Source organism: Neolamprologus multifasciatus, chromosome 2, assembly GCF_963576455.1.
Source record: "Neolamprologus multifasciatus chromosome 2, fNeoMul1.2, whole genome shotgun sequence".
In the NCBI taxonomy this organism is placed as follows: Eukaryota; Metazoa; Chordata; class Actinopteri; order Cichliformes; family Cichlidae; genus Neolamprologus; species Neolamprologus multifasciatus.
In genome coordinates, this window is record NC_140440.1 from 20,070,717 (window position 1) to 20,090,586 (window position 19,870).

A 19,870-nucleotide genomic window follows, 5' to 3' on the forward strand; every position below is an offset into this window, starting at 1 on the left:
GTGCTGAACAGCTTCAGTTATGCGTTCAGCTGGCAGCACTTTAGCCCATTAAAATCTGATGACCAGGGAAGGATTTCTGTAAAAGAGGAGAAAAAGAAACCATTTTGGTGAAGGCAGCACCATAGCCTGTCAATACATTTGTATGTTCAAAGAACAGCATAAAAGCACCAACATACACTGACCAGCCACTTCATTATGTACACCTGTTTAACTCCTTAATAAAGCAAAAATCTAATAAACCAAGAAATTTGACAAATATTCTGAATTTCAACCTGAACATCAGAGTGGGGATGAAAGGCGATGCAAGTGACTTTTAATGGGACATGATTGTTGGTGCCAACTGTGGCAACAGTAACCCAACACACGATGCCACCAATGTCAGCTAAGAGCAGGAAACTGAATCTACAGCTCAGCAAAACTGGTGAGCCTGTGTGAACAACCAACCCAAACAATTTGTAATCTTTTCAGCATGATGCATTTTATATTTAAATTGAGAACTGCATGAAAATATCACAGTCAGTGTTGATGTCTCTGTAGAATCATGATTTCAAAAATGGCTTCAATGCAAGGATGGACCAACTTTTAGGAGGGATGTTTTTACTCTGCCGTGGCTCATGTGAGAGTAAAAACATGAATGAACTGTCTCGACAGCTTTGCTATGCACTGTTGTGTTTATCCAAGCAGGCTGGACAGCAGAGCTCGCCAGCCACAACTACAAAATCCACTGGGGTACAGATGACAGGAAAAGCAGACATCGGGTCACCAACAACTTGAAAATGCACACACAAAGAGCTTTTAGCATTGCTACTGCTTTTAAGAACAATTAACACTTGGATGTACACAAAGATAAAGTCTACTAGCTACTTTTAAAAAACATCCTGACTGACTTTTTTTTTTTTTTTTACATTCTGATAAAATTGGATAAATTGTGTTGTAAAGCTTTTTACTTGTAGGTTTTGATTTTTGTTTCCATCATTTTCATCCTTTTATTGGGAAAACATCGTTAACTTAAGCACCTGCCACCCATTGTTGGGAAACAGCCTATAAGCCTTTGGCTTATTTGCATATTTTAGTGCCAAGATATTTTGCAGCATTATGAAAACAATCCAGAAAAATGATCCTTTTCTTTCCCTGTGCACAGACCTGGCTCTTCTTGAAGTATGACACAACTTGGCAGTCGCGCAGACACCTGCAGATTATACTGATTTTTCTTTTTTTAAATAAAAATATCTCAATCACCTTAAAAAAGGTTTAATGTAGTTACATTTATTCAAATAAAGCACTCTTTGAAATGGGAAATCCTATGATGACACATAGGATTGAACCCTCAAGAAGTAAAATCACAGCCTATTTCTTTGAAGAAACATGGCGTTATATCCATATCCTGCCTCGCCTTTAATATCAGAGCTGAAAAAATTCCAACAGTTTCAGTGAATCTTATCAGCACGATCAGTGGTCAAAAACTCGTTTGTTTAACAGGCAGAGAGAACACACCTTACTGTACATTGCAATCTCTACAATGAAGTATAATATATAGCCCTGACAAGCTGAAGTGCACATTGAACTGTGGAAGTGCACCTTCAAGGCCAATGCTGTAAACTCAATAATGACAAAGAGCAGTTGTTTTGGTTGTTACAAATAAGCCTGGGCATGGCGTATTATGTAAGGTGCTGACAATCTGACGATGTTTATGGGTAAATAAAACTGAGAGATTCAAGTTACAAGACACTGAGACAGTGAACAGAAATAAGGAACAGTCAAAGAAGGAAGCACAACTGTGTACAAAGATTTAAGGAGAGGTACTCAGCTACAGTATAAACTAACTTCCAATACCTCCATTTGCATCCTCTGCATCCAGAGATTTACAGTAAGAAAGAAAATATCTTTAGTCAGCTTTTAAGCTTACTGTATTGCACTGGAAAGCACTTTTTGTAGCTCCATTCGCCTCATTTTAGCCCTTCATAGACAATCCAATTACTACTTTCCTTGCAAAGTCCAAAATCCAGCCAGCTGAGCAGGCAATTGGGTGACAGTCTATCGCCATCCCGCCGCTCCTCTGTCCTCGTGTTCAGAATCAGCCGTGCATCAGTAACATCACAGTCTGAGTGAGAGTGCCCCCCCATGCAGTTGTTAGCTTCACTTCTTTCACTCCCTGAGGTAACGTGATTTTGTCCTGTAGGCCTGCTGCAGAAGTGGATCATCAATCCATCTAACCAGCTCCTGTCTCAGACAAACTCAGTAACTTAGCTGCACACTGCTCCGCCTGTGCAAGCATGCAAAGGTCCAGCTAGAGGCGGCGCTCACTGCAGAGGTTCATTCCCCAAGTTCACAAAAGGATCAAGTGAGGCAGAGAGCAACACGTTACCTTATCCATGCCGAGGGGAGTGGCCATGGGCTGCCAGACGGACTTGGCATTCACTGTTGCTAAGCAGCCAAAGTCCCTCTTTTATGAGGGAATGGATCAGGCGGCTTTTTTAGCAACGGATAAATGAAAAGTAGAGCAGAATGATGTGAGGCCTAGCAAGAGGAGAAAGTTGCGCTATGAACGTTTTTAACCGTACATCAGTATTGGAATTTGCATTCAAACTCACACAATGATGGCAAAACACAGTTTTCAGTCTGACAACATCATTCTTTGATGGCACAGCCAGCTTGACACCTGATCCTGAAATGACAACAGTGATGTGACACCAGAGACTGAGACCACCAAGACCCAAGCTATTTCTGTTTAATCTATACAAGGCGTGTGACCCGAGACACGGCAGTCCAATCTTGACTTGAGATGTAAATCATGGTATGGAGCACAGTTATTATCCCCGCTCTTGGTTTTAAGAGTCCTACAACTTTTAAATTCTGTTGATCTTGACAAAAACATGATTGGAGCTTTTTAAAAACAACAAAAAACACTGGTCTTACACAACGATGCAAAAAGTTAAAAGCAGCTTTAAAACACAAACAACGCAATGTGTTTGATTAAGGGATCCATTTAAGTGTCTCTGTCCTCCTTAAGAGCAATGTAGTGCAAGTTACTGCCTGCAAATTAAATTATACATTTAAAAGTTGGAGTGAGAGCAACAGTACAATGCTTTTCTGTTCACGAAGCCCCTCAGGCACGGCATACAATGCCCCAAATGGCCTTTTCCTGGTTGACTGGATCATATCAGTATCACACAGAGAGTGGTTATGAGTAGCAGGACCAGCCATCAAAAGCCCAGTCACTGGACTGTCCAACACTAAAACAGCAAGCTCTGTTCAGGGAAAAAAGCTGGTCAGAGACAGCCCAGGGGAACAAAGTTAAACCAATGAGCCTGTGCAGTCTGCTCTCTTCAAAGCAATGAGCAAACACCAACTACACAGAGACATGTCCATACTCACAGAAAGCTACATGTGGCTGAAATTTTAACAACATTAAGTTCTACATTGTGCCAACTGAAAGTTTGTCATAAATTAACTTATTCAGGGGTTATCAAAAATAGAATGAATCCTGCTAGGTGGCGTTTACAGAAGCACTATAATCCCCTGGACTTTCACATGGATGGTCATTAGTACAGCAACTTCTGATCAAAACATCTTCGATCCCTGAACCCGACGGATATCCATTCGTGTGTGAGGCCTCCTCCAGCAGTCACTCAGGTCTACAATTTCTTCAGGAGTAAACATAGGATGTTGCTACAAATAGCAAAGAAAAAGCTCATTGAAGTCGCTGTGGGGTCTACGGTCTGTTAGCAGTTCCCCTCTGACTGTAGTTACAAAATGGTTCAGTATATACACAGATTAACTTCAACGGCTCGCTAAAATGACCAAATAAAGAACGGTTAACAAACAAGCCGAGGCGTTTGGGGTTAACATTATTTTCTGTTGAAAACAGGTGTAATTTTCGATACCTTTAATTTTCTAATTACATATTTACAAAGAAGAAAAACAAAAACGTTCTTACATTCTCTCCACCTTTTAAATCATACTGTAGGCAAGTGAGTTCATAAAAAGTACTTGTCAAAACTTGCTAGCTACCTGTCACAGGGGCGAGCAGCAGCGACGGGAGCGAGCGCTCGAGGTGCGGGTGGGCAATCGGTTCCACGTGCTCGTTTCTCCCCTTTTCACTGTATTTTTGTCATGGAAAACTTCACGGTGTCACGTGTTTCACCGTGCCAGAGTTCAACTATCGAAAGGGAGGAGTGATTGAAGAGTTGTTTACATGAACTTTGACCTCTGGGAGACACCGACGGCGAGTTGGCCATATTTCTCACATAATTAGTTGTAAAATAAAAATAAACGTATTCCGTGCATGTGCTATTTACCTAGGATCAATACACACCGATACATGCAGTTAGCCTTTTTAAAATGAATACATGTCACAACACCCTTTTGTCCTTTCCTGGTTTAGAGGCAAATCACTCAGTTCCATCAGAATTTATTTATTTTAAATGAGGATGTACAATTATTACATAATGATCATCAGCCATATGATGTCAGGAAGCAAATCTATGTACAACATAATATAAAAAAAAGTGCATTTTGTTAACAGAAAGAAAACTTGGGCACACTGAACCTCAAAGAGGGAGGTAAAAGGTGAAGGGAAGCCTCAACTCCACAGGCAGAAATCACACTTGCTTTAAAACAACCATTCTTCATCAATCAAATGTACAATATTTATTTTTATGATCATACAGGGTATTTCACAACATTAACCTTAGAAGATACAACTGTGCTAAGTGATAAAACTTATCAGAAAGTCTGTATACTGCATCAGTTTAGTCAACAATGTGTTTAAAGTTCTTCAACAGAGGCCCATACACTACACCCTCGTGATACATTTAAAACATGTTACCCACATACTCTGTTGGCATCCAAGATTAAACAGGACACTCACAAATCAAACTTTGCTACCTTTGTAGTTAAATCTATATGGATTAATTACACAGGCAGGTGCAGGACAGTATAGTAACTGATACATCAGCCAACCGAGTGCATGAGACAAGATGAATGCACCAGACTAACATAAGACAAGACCATTGTTCCACATCAGTTTTAGGCCACGTGGCTGCTGTCCATTAGTGTGGGTATGAGGTGGGACTCCAGGTCCAGAAGGCATATAAATGTGCACTGTCAAAGTCAGGGTGAGAAAGGAGGTGGGAGGAGGAGCAAATAGTTTTCCAGCTCTTCTGAAGCCAAAGGAGTAAAAAGCAAGGAACGTGGTATTTTCTACTGTGTCCACTGGCAAGCAGAGTTAAACAGGCACTTCTCCCCTTTGTCCCTTTTTCTTCATCTCCCTCTCTTCTGTCCCCGCTCTCTTCTCATTGTTTGACACACGTGGGCCAGTTGAGACCTCCACAGGCAGCAGAGACAATAATGTAAATCACCACCTGAAAAAGAGCACAGCCAGAGTTCACTTCCTTCACAACTGCTGCACTAAATAAGGCACAGAGAAGCCAAGCTCAATGCACTACTTGTTTTCATCATCTTGGTGTCTGTACTCACAAGGGCAACCAGCACAATGACTAGAGTCAGCTTGAGGTTCTTCATGCACATGGCTCGTGTAAGGTTACGGCTCGTGGTCTTAAATGTGACTGACTGAAGGAGGAGGGGGAAAAAATGTAATCAGTAACAATATCTGTTGTTTAATAGACCGCAGTTGCAGTATATACTTAATGACAAATGTTATGCATCAGAAAATAAGTAGAAGCAACAGAGCCTAATCAGTTGTAGTTAAACTCACTGCATCAACCAGGTTTTCTGTCTTGTCAATCAGCAGCTCCAGCTTTTCTCCTCTCTGAGCTACCAAGTCTGTAAAAACATGAATGCAAACAGTGAATTTAGTGTGAATACACATAATACAATACATATGAGTAATTCACTAAACACAGCACATCATGCATCGTAAGTGAGGTGGTCGCTCATGATATAACACTGCACTCATTTAAAGTCACACAACACACCAGTTAAACATTACAGGTTTTATCTAACTTGGTTTATTAGAGTTTTAGTCAATGTTTTTCCATCTCAGAGCCTTGTTTATTTATTTATTTATGAATAAATACAAAATGAGGAAATTAAAGAGATGCTCACCTATGTTGCGGACCATGATGCCCTTCAGGTCGTCCACTTGCATCTGAGTCTCAGTGACACGATCGGGTCCACGTGGATCTGAGTGGTGTTTCTGCAAAGAAAAGGAACACGTCACACTTCTTCACGTCTTCTTCAGTTTCCTTTTTTTTCTTTTAAACCACAGAAATATTATGACATTAATATTGCAGTAACAGGAAACGTTGCTTGGTACGTTCAGGCTTTCATCATACACACCATTTGAGCTGCCAGTGTAGAGGAGAACTCGCTGTTCATGGCGTAAGGTAGGGCTGTTTGTGCTCGTGAGCCATATGTTGTCTGGAAACGCTTTTTCACTTCACTGAGGAAGGTGAATGCACGTGACCTCTCAAAGTCCTTTAGAAGATGAGGGTCAAATAGGTTTATAAGAAGTTGCATACAATAAATTGTGGCTGCCTCAAAACCCTATCTCATCTTTAGCAACAGCAGTAATGCTAGGTTTTCTACAATAACACAGGACATGTGTCCATTTCCTACAGTGGCTGGGTGCTTAATATTTATTTTTATACTAATTTAGGTTTTTAAAATACATTCATAACATCTACAAATGGCCTACTGCAAATCCAAACCCCTGACAAAAATATATGACTGTCAAATATATACTTACGTCGTCCGTGATGCACAGGTATATGATTCTGTCATGGCAGATGTAATGAAACAGATAGCTAAAAATAAAGCAGAGGGGTTAATCGTTAGATGAGAGGTGTTTTATACAGTAGGGCTGTTTTTCCTACAGTTTTTACAAGGAATGAACTCTGTTGTACTTTATCACATGACACCTCCTTAGGCACAGTCACTAACAGGATGTAAACTGCCAACTGGGGATGACACAGGCCGCACACACCCTTACCTGCCATGGCTGTATGTCAGTTTGTTGTTCTCTGAGGGAATTTTAGCTAAGATCTGCTCAGTAACTTCCAGGAAGTTACCCCCACACCATGCATGCTTGGCAAGAATAGTGGTTCCTCGAGCCACCACAGCAAACAGGATTGCCATGGCAACAGCTGAGTTTTCACCTTTATTACCTCCCTGGAGGTAGAAGAACAAGGAAGGCGAGTTGTTACTGTTGAGCTTGGGGGGGAACCCAAACGATAATGATTAGGGAAGAATAATTCTTGTGAAACAGCCAAAAATAGTTACAGATAACAGGAAGAAGGAAATAAAATGATATGTGAACAGGTGTAACTAAGAAATCCAAATACTGCGATTAGAACGCCGTAGGAAAATTCCCAATAATGAACAGGTTGTCATGCTCTAGCATGACAACCTGTTGGTTGTTTCGCAAACCAAAATTTGCGAAACAACAAGCTAGCTAACACTGCTGTTGACCATTATACCTACATATTAGCGTCAGAAAGGTAGTTAGCCACTTGACGCCATGTCGGTTGTTTTTAGCTGCTGAGCTAACGTACGTAATAGTCACATAACATCATATTCAGTACCTGGATGTCTCAACGACGATTAAAGTGGCTCATTTAGCGCAAAATCCCCACATTTAAAGACGTTTCAGTTGCCAGCTGGCTAATCCTTTTCGAGTGACTTCTGCCTGCTTCGCAAATCGTCCAGACCGGAAACACGTTCAAGCGCGTGCTGGGGAGTGTAGTTCCTACCGCATTTCTGGCTCTATGTGCTTAACGTCGTTGTTTCCCTTTTGGAACTACATTTTTTTTACCCCCAGTTACATATTACGTAGTTCCGTCGTCACGTCTTCGTATAAATGACTTGTTAAAGAAGAAGGGCAAATTTCGCCCCTGTTACAGTCTTCCAGGCGACTTGAACGCTCGATAACGCTGTCCCCTGCAGCTAGAGATGTGACAAAACTTACCATTGTTAATTGCTGAACAGGTTAGCCTTTTATTAAAATAAATATTTATTAGGTAAGTATTAAAAATAACTATTTGTTTAAGTAAACATGTTATGTTATTAAGCATCCAGGCACAACAATAATATAAAATTTAAGCCATATTCACGCTGCAGAGTAGCCAAACGACGCGTTTGACAAATATTCTACCAACCACAGAGCTGCGTCACTTTAAATGAAAATTATTATATGATAATTTGATCATTTATGGCTACAATCATACATATGTTACCAAAAACATTAAGGTAAATTCCAGTCGTATTGAACTTTCCTTTGCCTGTCAAAGTAGATTCAGGGCTAAAGAGCACAGTACTAAACCTTACTCTGTTGACGGATGCAGTGGGAAAGTGAAGCATGGCCGGGGAAGGAGAAAAGAAAGCAGTACTAGAAATGGTAAAAAGCGAAAATCATGTGTAGTTTGATGGTGTGCGCGGTTGGATGGGTTCGTCTTTATTTTCTCCAGGTCGGATCGATTAACTAAAGAAGCAAATGACAGCGATTTGACCGCCTGTGTGCTCCTCACGTGGGTAGCTACAGTGACTAGCAGTAAATAAACTTAAACGGCGTTAATCTAACTTAAGTATACGCTAAAATCTGTCTTTTTGAAGCATTACCAGCACCGGAGACAAACAGTAATTTGGAACACGAGGGTACCTACTTGTTTAATTTAGATGATTTGTCTCAGTCCACGGGTACCTAACAGTATCTCCACTAGGGGGCAGTAGTTAAACAGTGTTCATATCCTATGAAGATAAACGCCATAAGTATTTGGAAAGTGATGCATTTTTCTTAATTTTCCTACCTCAGATGATGTGAAATAAAGATGCCAATTAAAAATGAAATATGAAGCTTCATGTTTAATTCAAGTGGGGGTTAAAAGTATTGCTTTAACTACCTTGGAAGGGAATAATATGATAAGAGGGGAAGTACCTCATCATCTTTGGTGAAGACAGTGTTGTTGCATGGGCATGTATGGATGCCGGTATAACTGGATCATTGGTTTTTATTGATGATGTGAGTGCTGATAGAAGGAGCAGGATGTACTGTGAAGCGTACAGGGAGTACTCTCTGCTCAGATTCAGCCAAGGCGCTTTAGAACTGATAAGACGGTGCTTTCAGTGCCATAACCCAAAACGCAGACGGAAAGGAATCTAAGAGTTTCCTAAAGCAAAGACATTAAATATTCCTGAATGGTCAAATCAGAGCTCAGCCCAGCAGAGCATGGTTTTCAGTTACTGATGAAGACAAAACTGAAAGCAGAGAGAGCCACAAACAAACGGCAGCTAAAGACGGCCGCAGTGAAGGCCTGCATGCCTTCGCAGCTGTAAAAATGTGGGTTGTCGTGTAAAAATGGCTGCAATTCTTTGATGGTTTTCCATAAAGAAAGCAAAAACTTGAAAACAATGAAGTTAGTGTTTGTACATTTAAAAAAAAGACTCTTAAGAGCTAAAAAGTTCCGGCTTCATATTACTCTAAACAGCAAACTATTGTTTCTCCTGTTGAGAGTGGATATCCCTAACATGGTCAAGTCAGGCACTTTAAATAAGCTCTAGCTGCTCCAGTGCAGATCTTCACTTTGTGAATGGTGGCCAATCAGATGAAGGCTGGCCTAAAAGGAGGAGGAACGGGGTAACATTGTATGTTGTAGATGTTTGATAAAGTTTATGAGGCCTGAGTTTAAAGATAAGAAAATTTACTGTGACCTAAAACAAAGAGTCCAATGAGCAAAATATGGAGCTGGAAATGTGCACAGTAGGTCCACTTTTGTTGTTAAAAGACTTGAATTAAAGCTCCAAGTCCTCCAAGTCACATCTTGATTTTTCTTTTATTCTTAGATTTCACATCCACTGTGCTGGCGTACAGAGGCAAAAAAATCAAATAAAATCATGTCCTTTTTCAAATACTCTTGGACCCAACTGTGCATGTAATCAGTGTCTGTTTCTATTTGCATCTGTAACTCTGTATGTTTTGAATATTTTGGAAGTGCATAATGAGCGTGAGCGGCTCGCCCACTCACTAATCTCAGAGGAGGAAGCTGGTGTAATGTTTCTCTTCCATGTTGGCTGTGCGATGTTTTAAGAATGGACTTTTTTTGCGTTCTAGGTCCAGGCCGACGGGGCAGATGAGGGCTGTGTGACTTTTGTGCTGCACGACGAGGACCATACGTTAGGGAACTCCCTCAGATACATGATCATGAAGAAGTGAGCGATTTTGTGTTGTTTTTTCCCCCTTTGAACTCAGCATGGTCACCGTCGTGTTTTCTTTTTTTCTTTTTATATTTCAAATCGCTTCCCACACATGTGGCTTATTTGACATTCAAACTGAAGCTTGACAGCTGTTATCTGTAGTAAGACTCCAGCTAGAAGGGACTTTCCTCGCTTTCCAGCTCATAGACAATAATAAGATAATCATTTTATTTTATGACAGTGTTATCAAAAGGAAGCATGTGATTTCTCCCTCTTCCCTGTTTTTGGGGCTCTCTTGTCATCCTGCCAGGAGAGGGTCTGCTAATGTAAAAAAATGTAGTCATTACCAGTCTTTTTTTTTTTTTAAGCAGAACTCTGAGAATGCTCACAAACCTCAGCTTCATTTTCCCACTTTTCTCTTTTTCCAGCGCGGATGTGGAGTTTTGCGGCTACACCATCACCCATCCGTCAGAGAGCAAGATCAACTTTCGCATTCAGACACGAGGTGAGAGACGTCTCTGTTAATACACACCCACTCCGTATGACTGTGTTTATTGGGAATAAAGGTTTTCAGGCAGCGTTGCAAGGTAAAAAGGCTGATCACGATATACTGCAAATAATAACACATGCGCCCTATTTTGAGAGCTATAACCACTTGCACCGTTGCCAAAAAAAAAAGAAAATCTGTCATCTGCTTTCACAAAAGATAAGAGCAGCCCTGTCACATGAAGGGACTCGGCGAGACTGAGAAAACAGCTTGTTTTTGTTGTTGAACCAAGTTTCTGGTTGCCTGGAGGTTTCTATTTTTTTCCTCACGGCTTCAATACAGCTAGACCCGAGTACCTTTGAGGCACAAGGAGAAATAAAAAAATACTCCCCCTCTTTTCCACTGCGCTTTCAGGCATCAGATCGCCCTTTGAAATGATCTGTATTTATTTTGGTTGTTAAATTTCTCCACCAAGACCGCAATCACAACGCTGGATTGAGGTCATCTGTGTCAGTTGAGGGGGCCAGGAGGGCTGCAGCATTCTTTTTGTTGGTTTTTTAATGCCACATCTTTTTTTGCTTAATCACTTAGATTATCAAAACAAGATAGTCAAGCGCAGCGACATAAAAAATTGACAGCTTGGTTTCAACAGCAGCCAACAAAAGCATATTCAGTTAACGACCAATGACACAACCCTGAATTGTTTCTTTTTTTTGTGCACTTGCACAGTCACTCATGACGAACATTAATTTCCCATATCCCGGTTTTGTGTCGCTGTATATTTAGTTTAGCATAAGAAAAAGGGAAATATTCTTTTAACCAGGCCTCAGTTCAGTTTTTCCTTTGACTTTTTCAATCGGGCGTTCTATTCATGTTTTAATGTGATTTTATGTAAAGCTGTCCATGTATTAGTTCCCACTTTTACTATTTCTATTCCAGATTTTGGCACACGTATACAGGGGGGGGAGTAATTATTAGGTCTCCAGCTGAATATACAAACTTTTTAACAAACAAATAAACTGTCTCTGATTTTATGGCAGCTTTATTTAAATGGAAAGAGACAGAATATCAACCAAACATCCAGAAAAGAATGCATTACATGAAAGTTGTGGGTTGATTTGCTGGTGTTCTGGCTGAGGGAAGGAGGTTCTAGGCCAGAATTTTATGGTACATAGCTTCGCCCACTGGCCACTCATTGCAGTGAAGTCGTCCTGTACCTTTACCAGAAAAACAGCCCCAAATCATAGTTTTTCCACCTCCATAATTGACTGTGCGGATGGTGTTCTTTGGGTCAAACTCAGCATTTCTCTTCTAAAACACATCAGGTAGAGTTGGTGAAGCCAGAGAGTTAGATGTTTGTTTCATCTGAACGCAGGCGTTTATCCCAAACCTTCTCTGAATCATTTAAATGTTCACTGGCAAACTTAAGACAGGCCTTCTTGAGCAGGGAGAGCTTGTGGGTGCTGCAAGATTTCAATCCGTGACTACATAGTGTGTTACCAGTGGTGTACTTGGGGTTTGTGATCCCAGCTGCCATAAGGTCATTGAGAAGCTTTAGTTTGGGGCTTATCCACCGTCTTTTTTTCCCTCACCCATGAGGTAAGATCTTGCACGGAGATTTAAACTGAGGGCGATTGATGGTCATTTTATATTCTCCATTTGTGAATAACTGCACCTTCTCACCAAGCTTGTTCTTGAGGAGGTTGCAATGGAAAAAATTGAAAATATATGTGTTTTATACACGTATTAAGATCAAGACGTCTGTAATTGATTGCAGCCAGAATTATGGCTGAGTTGTACCGAGTCAAATTAGGACTGCCGCTAACGATTATTTTAGTAGCCAAGTATTCCTTTGATTAATCCATACATTAATTAAAGGAATCAGATAAAAATAAATAAACATTTTTAAAATGTTTTCTTTTGTATCTTTGAAGTCACATCCTACACATGTGGCTTATTTAACGTACAAAGGGTATGAGTGAAGCTTGACGGCTGTTAACTGTAGTAAGACTCTAACTGGAAGGGACTTTCCTCGCTTTCCAGCTCATAGATAATAATATGATAAACATTTTATTTTATGACAGTGTTATCAAAAGGAAGCATGTGATTTGTATCTCTTTAAAACACAGGTGTTTTAATATGAACTGCTCATTGCTTTTAGTAGTTTAAGTACATACTATATCTGTCAAAAATTACACACTGGCTCTCGTAGATTAGCAGGAAGAGTTCTGACAGTATTGTATCACCTGGATGAGCTGGATTTAGTTTGTGTGTGTGTGTCTGCATGTTTAAGTGTGCTGGTGAACAAGTGAGTACGTGTGACTGGAATGAGGACACGCGAGCATGTCAGCGATCTCTGTGACAGCGTTTTAGGGCTTCAACGATTCATCGAGTAAGTAGATTCTAAAAAAAAAATAAAATCCTGTTTTGTTTACTTCAATGCTTCGTTTAATGTGCAATTCTGTAACGATCACATGTCACAGTGTAAACACGAGCGTTTCACCGACTAAAAACAGATGAGCAGTGATAAGAGCGCACATATCAATAAAAACTGTTGCACAAAGTTGTCCCTGTTTATTGTGGCGCCGCAGAAGAACACGGTGAAGAAAGAAGAGGCAGAGCTGTTACCTAAATGCTGAGTTCAGGCGAAGTGAAAGTTGGCTCTTTTCATCATATAAAACAGAAACGTTTGTTTCCGTGAAGAAAAGGGAATTTTGTAGCTGCTCCCATTCATGTTTTAAACATCAAACATCTACATTAAAGCCACAGAACTTACATTAAAATATGCAGATGAACTGTTAACTTGGTCTGATATAATGTTTAAATCGGGCAGGTTGCTGAAGGCAAGTATAATATACTTTTAGATTAATCTAATTCCACAAAATAATGTTACTAAAGCCCTGAAATAAATATGGTGTAGACTTTAGGCTCAATCCTGCTTGTTGCAGGTATTGCTGCCATATAAAATAGGATGGCTGTTGTGTTATCAATCTGTTTGTTGAAAAACTGCTATTTTCTTCACACAGGTGCTCCTATCTCCTACGTTTCTATTGAAGGTCTTTTTTTAATCATAGATGTGGGCGAAACACTCAGAACACCCTAGATCAAAGACTTATTACACAAATCCATTTATAACTTGGCTGTAATGTGTGCCTTCAGTATCTTCATTAAGATGAAACTACGATAAAATTAGAGACTGTTTATTTCTTTGGAAGTGAACAAACGTAATAATCCCAGCAGGTCATCAAATGATTATTTTCTCAACTGTGTGCAACTCTGAAACAAGCTTTTTTTTTTTTTTTTTAGCTCTTCTTCCTTTAAGGCACACCTACCTTTAGCTTTCTTCTGATTGGCCGCCCATTGCAAACAAAAGAATTAAACAAGGAGAGTTTTTTAAGCTCATAGCAAGAGCTGTGCACCTGAGAAAACCTGTCAAAGACTCAAGAACACAAAACAACTTTTGGCTTACAGCGATTGCTGGTACATACACGGACCTCATTATTTAGAACATGAGTATCCACCACTGTAAAAGTATATATAACAGAAAATAAGGAACAGCACAGTCAGTCCCCCATATGGTAAATATCCTACAAGGATCAGGTCATGTGACTGTGGGGGAAATGTCCAGGATTCCTTGGTTTTCTTTGGCCCTCGAGTAGTTCTCGCAAAGCTTCGAGGTGTGTTTGGGCTCGTTATTTCTGCAGCAGAATGAATCTTTCCCCATCGAGATGCCGACCAGAGCGCGTAGCGTGCCTACAAGCCATCGTCAGTGAGGGTGCAGTCAGTTCGTTGGCAGAGTTTCTCTGTAGCGCTCACAATGCATCGCTTGCAAGTGTGGCGTTTGTTTCGACACTTGAAATATCAAATTGGGTAAGACAAAACGATCCCACGTTGCAAATGTGGTTGATGCGTGCTTCTCATCTCTTAACAGCGCTGGTGACCCTTGTCAATAATAAATTTGTGCAGAGTGTCCGCTTTTGTGCTCATCATGGGCGCATGATGACTCACAGCGCTAAATGAAACCCAGAGACGAGTGGCTAACAGAGTGCCTACATCTTCTGCTGTTGTTTTTGTTCTGTTTGTGCTGTCGGTGGTGGTTTTCGTCAGAAGTATCTGCTATCTGCTTCAGGGGGAATTCCAGCCGCAGAGCCGCTGCGGAGAGGCCTGAACGAGCTCAGCGACGTTTGTCAACATGTTCTCAACACATTTCAGGTAAGCATGTGTGACTGTTCTGTACACAACATGTGTCTTACATAGAAAAATGACCCGGGGTGCGTTCCGGAAAACAGGTTTGATAAACTCTGAGAATCACCTTGAACTCTTTACTCTGAGACAGGAAACTCTGAGTTTGTGGTTTCAGCACAGCTGGTCAGAATTGGTTTAATCAGCTCTAATTTAAGCGTGTGCGTGGGGAATGGGGGGAAAAGCCATCATCAGTGGAGGGCAGATAACTTGTTTTCCCTATTGTGACGGCTCAAGTATAAATGCACGGTCCCTTTGGACCACAGCGATTATCTCGTAAAACACGAATGGAGATGTCATTCGACATGATCCAATCAATCATGATTTACGCATCCTAAATTTCCCTTAATTGATGATAGAGCTGGAATCTTGCAGAAATCCCAGCCTACGGTCATGTCTGCATGTTATCTCCTTATTAACTAAATCAGCCACAGTGCCATGAGTGCAATCTCCTCGCTAACTTTATTAGTCTAATTTCATTATAAACAAGCATGCACCTGCCTATACTCATATGATTTCTGAAAATAGAATTTCTATCGACTTGTGATTCGAGCACATAAATGACTGAGGAATAAGTGCTTGAGGCCTCGTGTCATGAGCAGTAAATTCCACAGTTATGGAATCATTTCTTTTTTCCATTTTGATGAGAGAGGAAGCTTCATGTCCAGCTCGATGTGGGTGGAGTTGCTCCTGCTACTATACACTGAAGCTGTCGCTGAATGTGCCTGCCAGTGATTGGTCAGAACACAGAGACCTAAATTACCCTCCTAGGACCTGGCGTCCACATATGTGGACATCACATTTTGGGTTATTTAGACCAAAATACTAAATTTTGCTCAACAAGGGCCTGATATCCACTTATGAGGACATTATACTGCTACTGTTCTATCGAAATTTTAAACAAATATCCTCATATGTGGATCTCATTTTTTTAGAAACAAAAATCAGGTAAAAATAAATCTGGCAATTCTTTGTTTTTACATTCATCTGGCCCCAATATGCCCAAATATCAAAGAGAAATCAAAAATGCATGCCGTGGAAGAGTTCGGGTCTTAGGAGGTTAAACCATTAAAGGTAATTAGAGTGGACAGTACTGGACTGATAGGGCAGCAATGCAGTGATTAGCACTGTCCCCTCACAGCAACGAGGTCCTGGGTCTGACCCCGCTGATAGTGAACCGGCTTTTCTTTGTGGAGTTTGCATGGGTTCCTCCAGAGTCCAAAAACATGCATATTAGGCCACTTAGGGATTCTAAATTGGTGTGAATGTCACTGTAAATTGTTCTTTATGTCTTCGTATTGGCTCTACAATAGCCTGCTAGCCTGCCAGAGTCTACCCTACGTTTCAGGGTATAGCTGGGATAGGCTCCACTCCCTCCACAACCCTGCATTGGACAAAAGGTTGTGAAAATTGATGGATGGAAGCTGGTTATTGGTTGTTGAGCTGTTGAAGTTTCAGCTTGACCTTTTTGGCTACCAGTTGAAACAAATGCAGCAACACTGTCAACTTCATGCATGCTGAACACCAACTTGTCCGGTTTCCATGAGACTGGACAAGTTGAAGTTCTGAAAACTTGGTTGTTTTTTTTCTTTCCATTTGTTTTCATATGTTCTTTGTTCCTCCACACAACATAAAAGATTTACTAACGCCCACGCAAATTGGTTTTGGCGTTAAAAAATGCACTGTGGTATTTACAAAGAGAGCACAGATTGCACGTAAGAAGTGGGACCTCAAAGACCTTTATGAATGATCTCTGGGAGTTCCTTTATCACAGTGCAAAATATAGAGAGGAGAATATTCAAACCAAGCGTGCAAACTGCACATACTTATATTAATAATAATAATAATGGATTGCATTTATATAGCGCTTTTTGAGAACCTCAAAGCACTGTACAATTCCACTATTCATTCACTCTCACACACTGGTGGAGGCAGCTACAGTTGTAGCCACAGCTGTCCTGGGACAGGCTGACAGAAGCGAGGCTGCCATATCACGCCATCTGGCCATCACCAGTAGGTGGTAGGTGAAGTGTCTTGCCCAAGGACACAACAACCGAGATGGTCCGAGCTGGGGCTCGAACCGGCAACCTTCCGGTTACAAGACAAACTGCCAACTCTTTGAGCCACGATCGGCCCTTTTTGTTTTGCTTGTCTTTCTTCAGCACTGATGTGGGACAGTATTTTGATTTTGTTGTACTATTCTAATGAGAAAAAAGATGAAATAACTAAAGGCACAGTCAAATCCATTTTTTCTTTTTTCTTAAAAAAAAAAATATTTCAAAGGGTTTTTTTTGTTTTGTTTTTTTTTGTTTTTTTTCATTGACTTACCACCAATAAGTAAAAAATACAAAGGCAGGTGGTGTGCTAGTCTTGTGTGCTGTGCAGGGAGGATCATCAGCCCGTGTTAGCAGCTGCCAACAATTTCTTCCTACTGCAGGGTCTCTTCCCATCACAGGAGTCCTGCGGAGAAGCTGACCTGGTGCTCTCATTTCTAAACTGGGGAAAGCAACAAGAAGCAAACCTGAATTTCCATGCACGTAACAGGACAGAGAAAGAAACCCTGGGCGTTCTAGCAAACAGTAATTTTAAGTGAAAGGACAGTCAGCTGACTTTAATTAAATGTGACACTCCCACATGCTGCCTGAAATCCACCTCTGACTTGGACGTTCTTTAAATTTGTTCCAGGCAAGAGTTAATGAGTTCAAAGAAAGACAGGAGCAACCCATGGAATGAACGGCGTTTGGCACGAGGGACAGCAGGGGAGTCGGAGACACCAGTTCTGCATCCACACCATGAAAATGAGTTAACTGGACATTTCTACTTTTTTTTGTATTATTTAAATATACATACTGAGGAGCAGGAGGAATGGCAAGTTCTCCGATTCCTGAACACAGTCTGTATCAGTTTCAAACATCTGTGCAGCTTTTGTATTTGTAGTATTTTCAAATTGATTAATGATGATAAATGTGAATACGTTTTGTGTTTATCATTCCCTGAATGCTCGAATAATGAGTGAAACAAATATAAAACATTAAACTCTTAAAGACTTTGATTTTTCCTTTTTTAAGGCATGGATTTCACATTATTATTATTATTTTTTCCTTCATAAGGAGACGGTTTTCATGGATGTCCAGATCTAAATGTTGTTTTTCCCTAGATTGCTCTCATCTGTCCTTTGAAGCTGTGTTTGACGAATGTCCTTATTAGAAGAAGAATGTGGTGTGAAGGACTGCGCCCAGTGCCAAGAATACAGAGGGAAAATATGAGGGGAGTGAAGTGTGAATAACAAGGTTAAAGTTATTTGAGGTTAATCGCATCTCTTCATCAGTCACATGTTCAAGCAAGGCGCGCTCTTCGAGTATGGAAAAGAGTTGAGTAAAAGTGTGGAGTAACCCTGTTTCAGGACTGCAGGCATCGTGAGAATGAATTATAATTGTTAGATAATTGCTGTAAATGTCAAAATTTGTCACAAATTTGCTAACATAACCAAAGTACCACAAGTCACCAGAAAAGCATTTGTGAATTTTTGCTAATAAAATCAACTTACGAGAATGTGTTGTGCCATCTTTTTAGAAGTTGCATGACTGCATGAGCCACCTTAAGTACCATTGATGTGACCACCAGAGACCACAGTGTCACTGACATTCAGGGGTTTTGAGTATTAATGGGCTAAATCATCACAGGAAAACAAAGTGAGCAGGATCTGAATGAAACTTTTTCCATCTTCAAAGCAGCAATCAAAGTAATTACCAAAGAGTGACAAGGATACCACTGATTGACAGATGAGCAGTTGGTAAGCACGTTAGACCAAAGATATCAAACTTATTATACACTGTATGCGTCATACAGCTCAGTTAGAGCTTAAGTGGGACGAGCAAATATAACTTAAAGTTTACGTGCATCTTAAATCCCTGAGATATATAAATATTTAAAAAAGTATTGTAACAGTTGGTCTCAGTTTTTCCTACATGAACAAGAAATGCGGCTGTAATAAAAAAAGAAATAAATGTACAAAATTTTAGAAAACTTTAAGTTTTGTACATTTAAAGAGAATGAACCACTGTAAGAAAACAAACAGAAACTGTGAAAAGGCTTTTCTTTTAATTGTTTACCAATTAATTACTTTAGTGCAGTATGACTGGCAATGAGGGTGGTCTTTCTAAAGCAGGAAAAGGTGAAAAATAAATGAAAATACAATTTAAAGTTGAAACTTTATAGCGTCCTTGACATTTTCCAAAGTTGCTTGGTGGCCCAGCGGCTTTGCTAGGCCAATTCTGGTCCCCAGCCTTATCTTTGGCAACCCTAATTTAAAGGGTTACTTTGGCAGCTAAAACAAGTGAATTTTGTGTGTGGACTTTTCTTTAAAGTTCAAAATTAAGTTGAGTCATCCTAGATCAGATGCACCAAAAAAATTGATTTCAGTCTCACCTGCTCACAAAATATTTTTGAAGCAGTATTGTGATTCGTCCATGTGATCTTGAGCATATTGCGTATGCGTATGTTCTTCTGGAGAGCAGCGCTCTGTCCTTGAAGCCATTCCATACACACGATTGCCGTTCGCTGTTCTCCTGATGGTGGAGTCATCAACACAAACATTAGCCAAGAAAGAGAGAGAGAGGCCTGCAACTGTTCCTTTGTGACTTTGATGACTGTAACATGGTTTGCTGTGGGAATGATCTTTGATTGTCAACCTCTCCTTCATAGTTGAACACCATCTGTCTGACTGATTGGACTTGTGGAGTCCGAATTCTTCTGGGATGGTTTTGTAACCTCTTCCAGCTGCATGAGCATCAACACCAACTACGATCCTGTCAGGCGTTGTGTGGAGGCGAGGAAGAAGAAACCCAAACGCAGGACTCACAGGTAGGTGAAGACTGGTGAAGGTTTATTATAAGGAGTGGATGAACAGAGGGTGAACGGACACTGACTGGCTGGAGCACTGAATGGCTGACTGAACTAAGAGAACACACGGGAAGGACAACATCACACGAA

General features: G+C 40.5%; 2 protein-coding genes across 4 annotated transcripts; one reads left to right on the top strand and one right to left on the bottom strand.

Annotated features, from left to right (window-relative positions):
• Positions 1 to 7,718, bottom strand: sybl1 (synaptobrevin-like 1). Of its 2 annotated transcripts, none has more exons than XM_085175465.1 (9): positions 7,545 to 7,718; positions 6,953 to 7,173; positions 6,710 to 6,767; positions 6,301 to 6,438; positions 6,067 to 6,157; positions 5,717 to 5,784; positions 5,479 to 5,571; positions 4,012 to 5,363; positions 1 to 76 (listed from the first exon to the last, which is right to left on the bottom strand). In XM_085175465.1, the coding sequence occupies exons 2-8, from the start codon at positions 7,096 to 7,098 to the stop codon at positions 5,295 to 5,297; spliced, it is 663 nt and encodes a 220-aa protein (XP_085031591.1). In that variant the 5' UTR covers positions 7,099 to 7,173; positions 7,545 to 7,718; the 3' UTR covers positions 1 to 76; positions 4,012 to 5,294. The 2 variants fall into 2 exon arrangements, with proteins under 2 accessions (XP_085031591.1, XP_085031581.1); XM_085175455.1 differs by having other exon boundaries at positions 6,953 to 7,131; positions 7,545 to 7,717.
• Positions 7,719 to 8,236: 518 nt separating this feature from the next.
• On the top strand, positions 8,237 to 17,927 carry polr1d (RNA polymerase I and III subunit D). 2 transcript variants are annotated; one of them, XM_085175486.1, is made up of 5 exons: positions 8,237 to 8,356; positions 10,067 to 10,164; positions 10,578 to 10,654; positions 14,766 to 14,848; positions 17,564 to 17,927. In XM_085175486.1, exons 1-5 carry the CDS (start codon positions 8,318 to 8,320, stop codon positions 17,609 to 17,611), a joined length of 345 nt encoding a protein of 114 aa, XP_085031612.1. In that variant the 5' UTR covers positions 8,237 to 8,317; the 3' UTR covers positions 17,612 to 17,927. The 2 variants fall into 2 exon arrangements, with proteins under 2 accessions (XP_085031612.1, XP_085031604.1); XM_085175478.1 differs by lacking the exon at positions 17,564 to 17,927 and adding an exon at positions 17,316 to 17,556.
• Positions 17,928 to 19,870: the final 1,943 nt, after the last annotated feature.

What these genes read in the sequence shown, in the direction of transcription:
- sybl1 (XM_085175465.1), bottom strand. Translation starts at nt 7,098, where the DNA reads ATGGCAATCCTGTTTGCTGTGGTGGCTCGAGGAACCACTATTCTTGCC. An exon ending in ACCTGTGCATCACGGACGAC is followed by an intron (nt 6,439 to 6,709) that starts GTAAGTATATAT and finishes CATCTTCTAAAG; the next exon opens with GACTTTGAGAGGTCACGTGC. An exon ending in TCATTGTGCTGGTTGCCCTT is followed by an intron (nt 5,364 to 5,478) that starts GTGAGTACAGAC and finishes GCTCTTTTTCAG; the next exon opens with GTGGTGATTTACATTATTGT.
- polr1d (XM_085175478.1), top strand. Translation starts at nt 8,318, where the DNA reads ATGGCCGGGGAAGGAGAAAAGAAAGCAGTACTAGAAATG. An exon ending in AGAAAGCAGTACTAGAAATG is followed by an intron (nt 8,357 to 10,066) that starts GTAAAAAGCGAA and finishes TTTGCGTTCTAG; the next exon opens with GTCCAGGCCGACGGGGCAGA. An exon ending in AGATACATGATCATGAAGAA is followed by an intron (nt 10,165 to 10,577) that starts GTGAGCGATTTT and finishes CTCTTTTTCCAG; the next exon opens with CGCGGATGTGGAGTTTTGCG.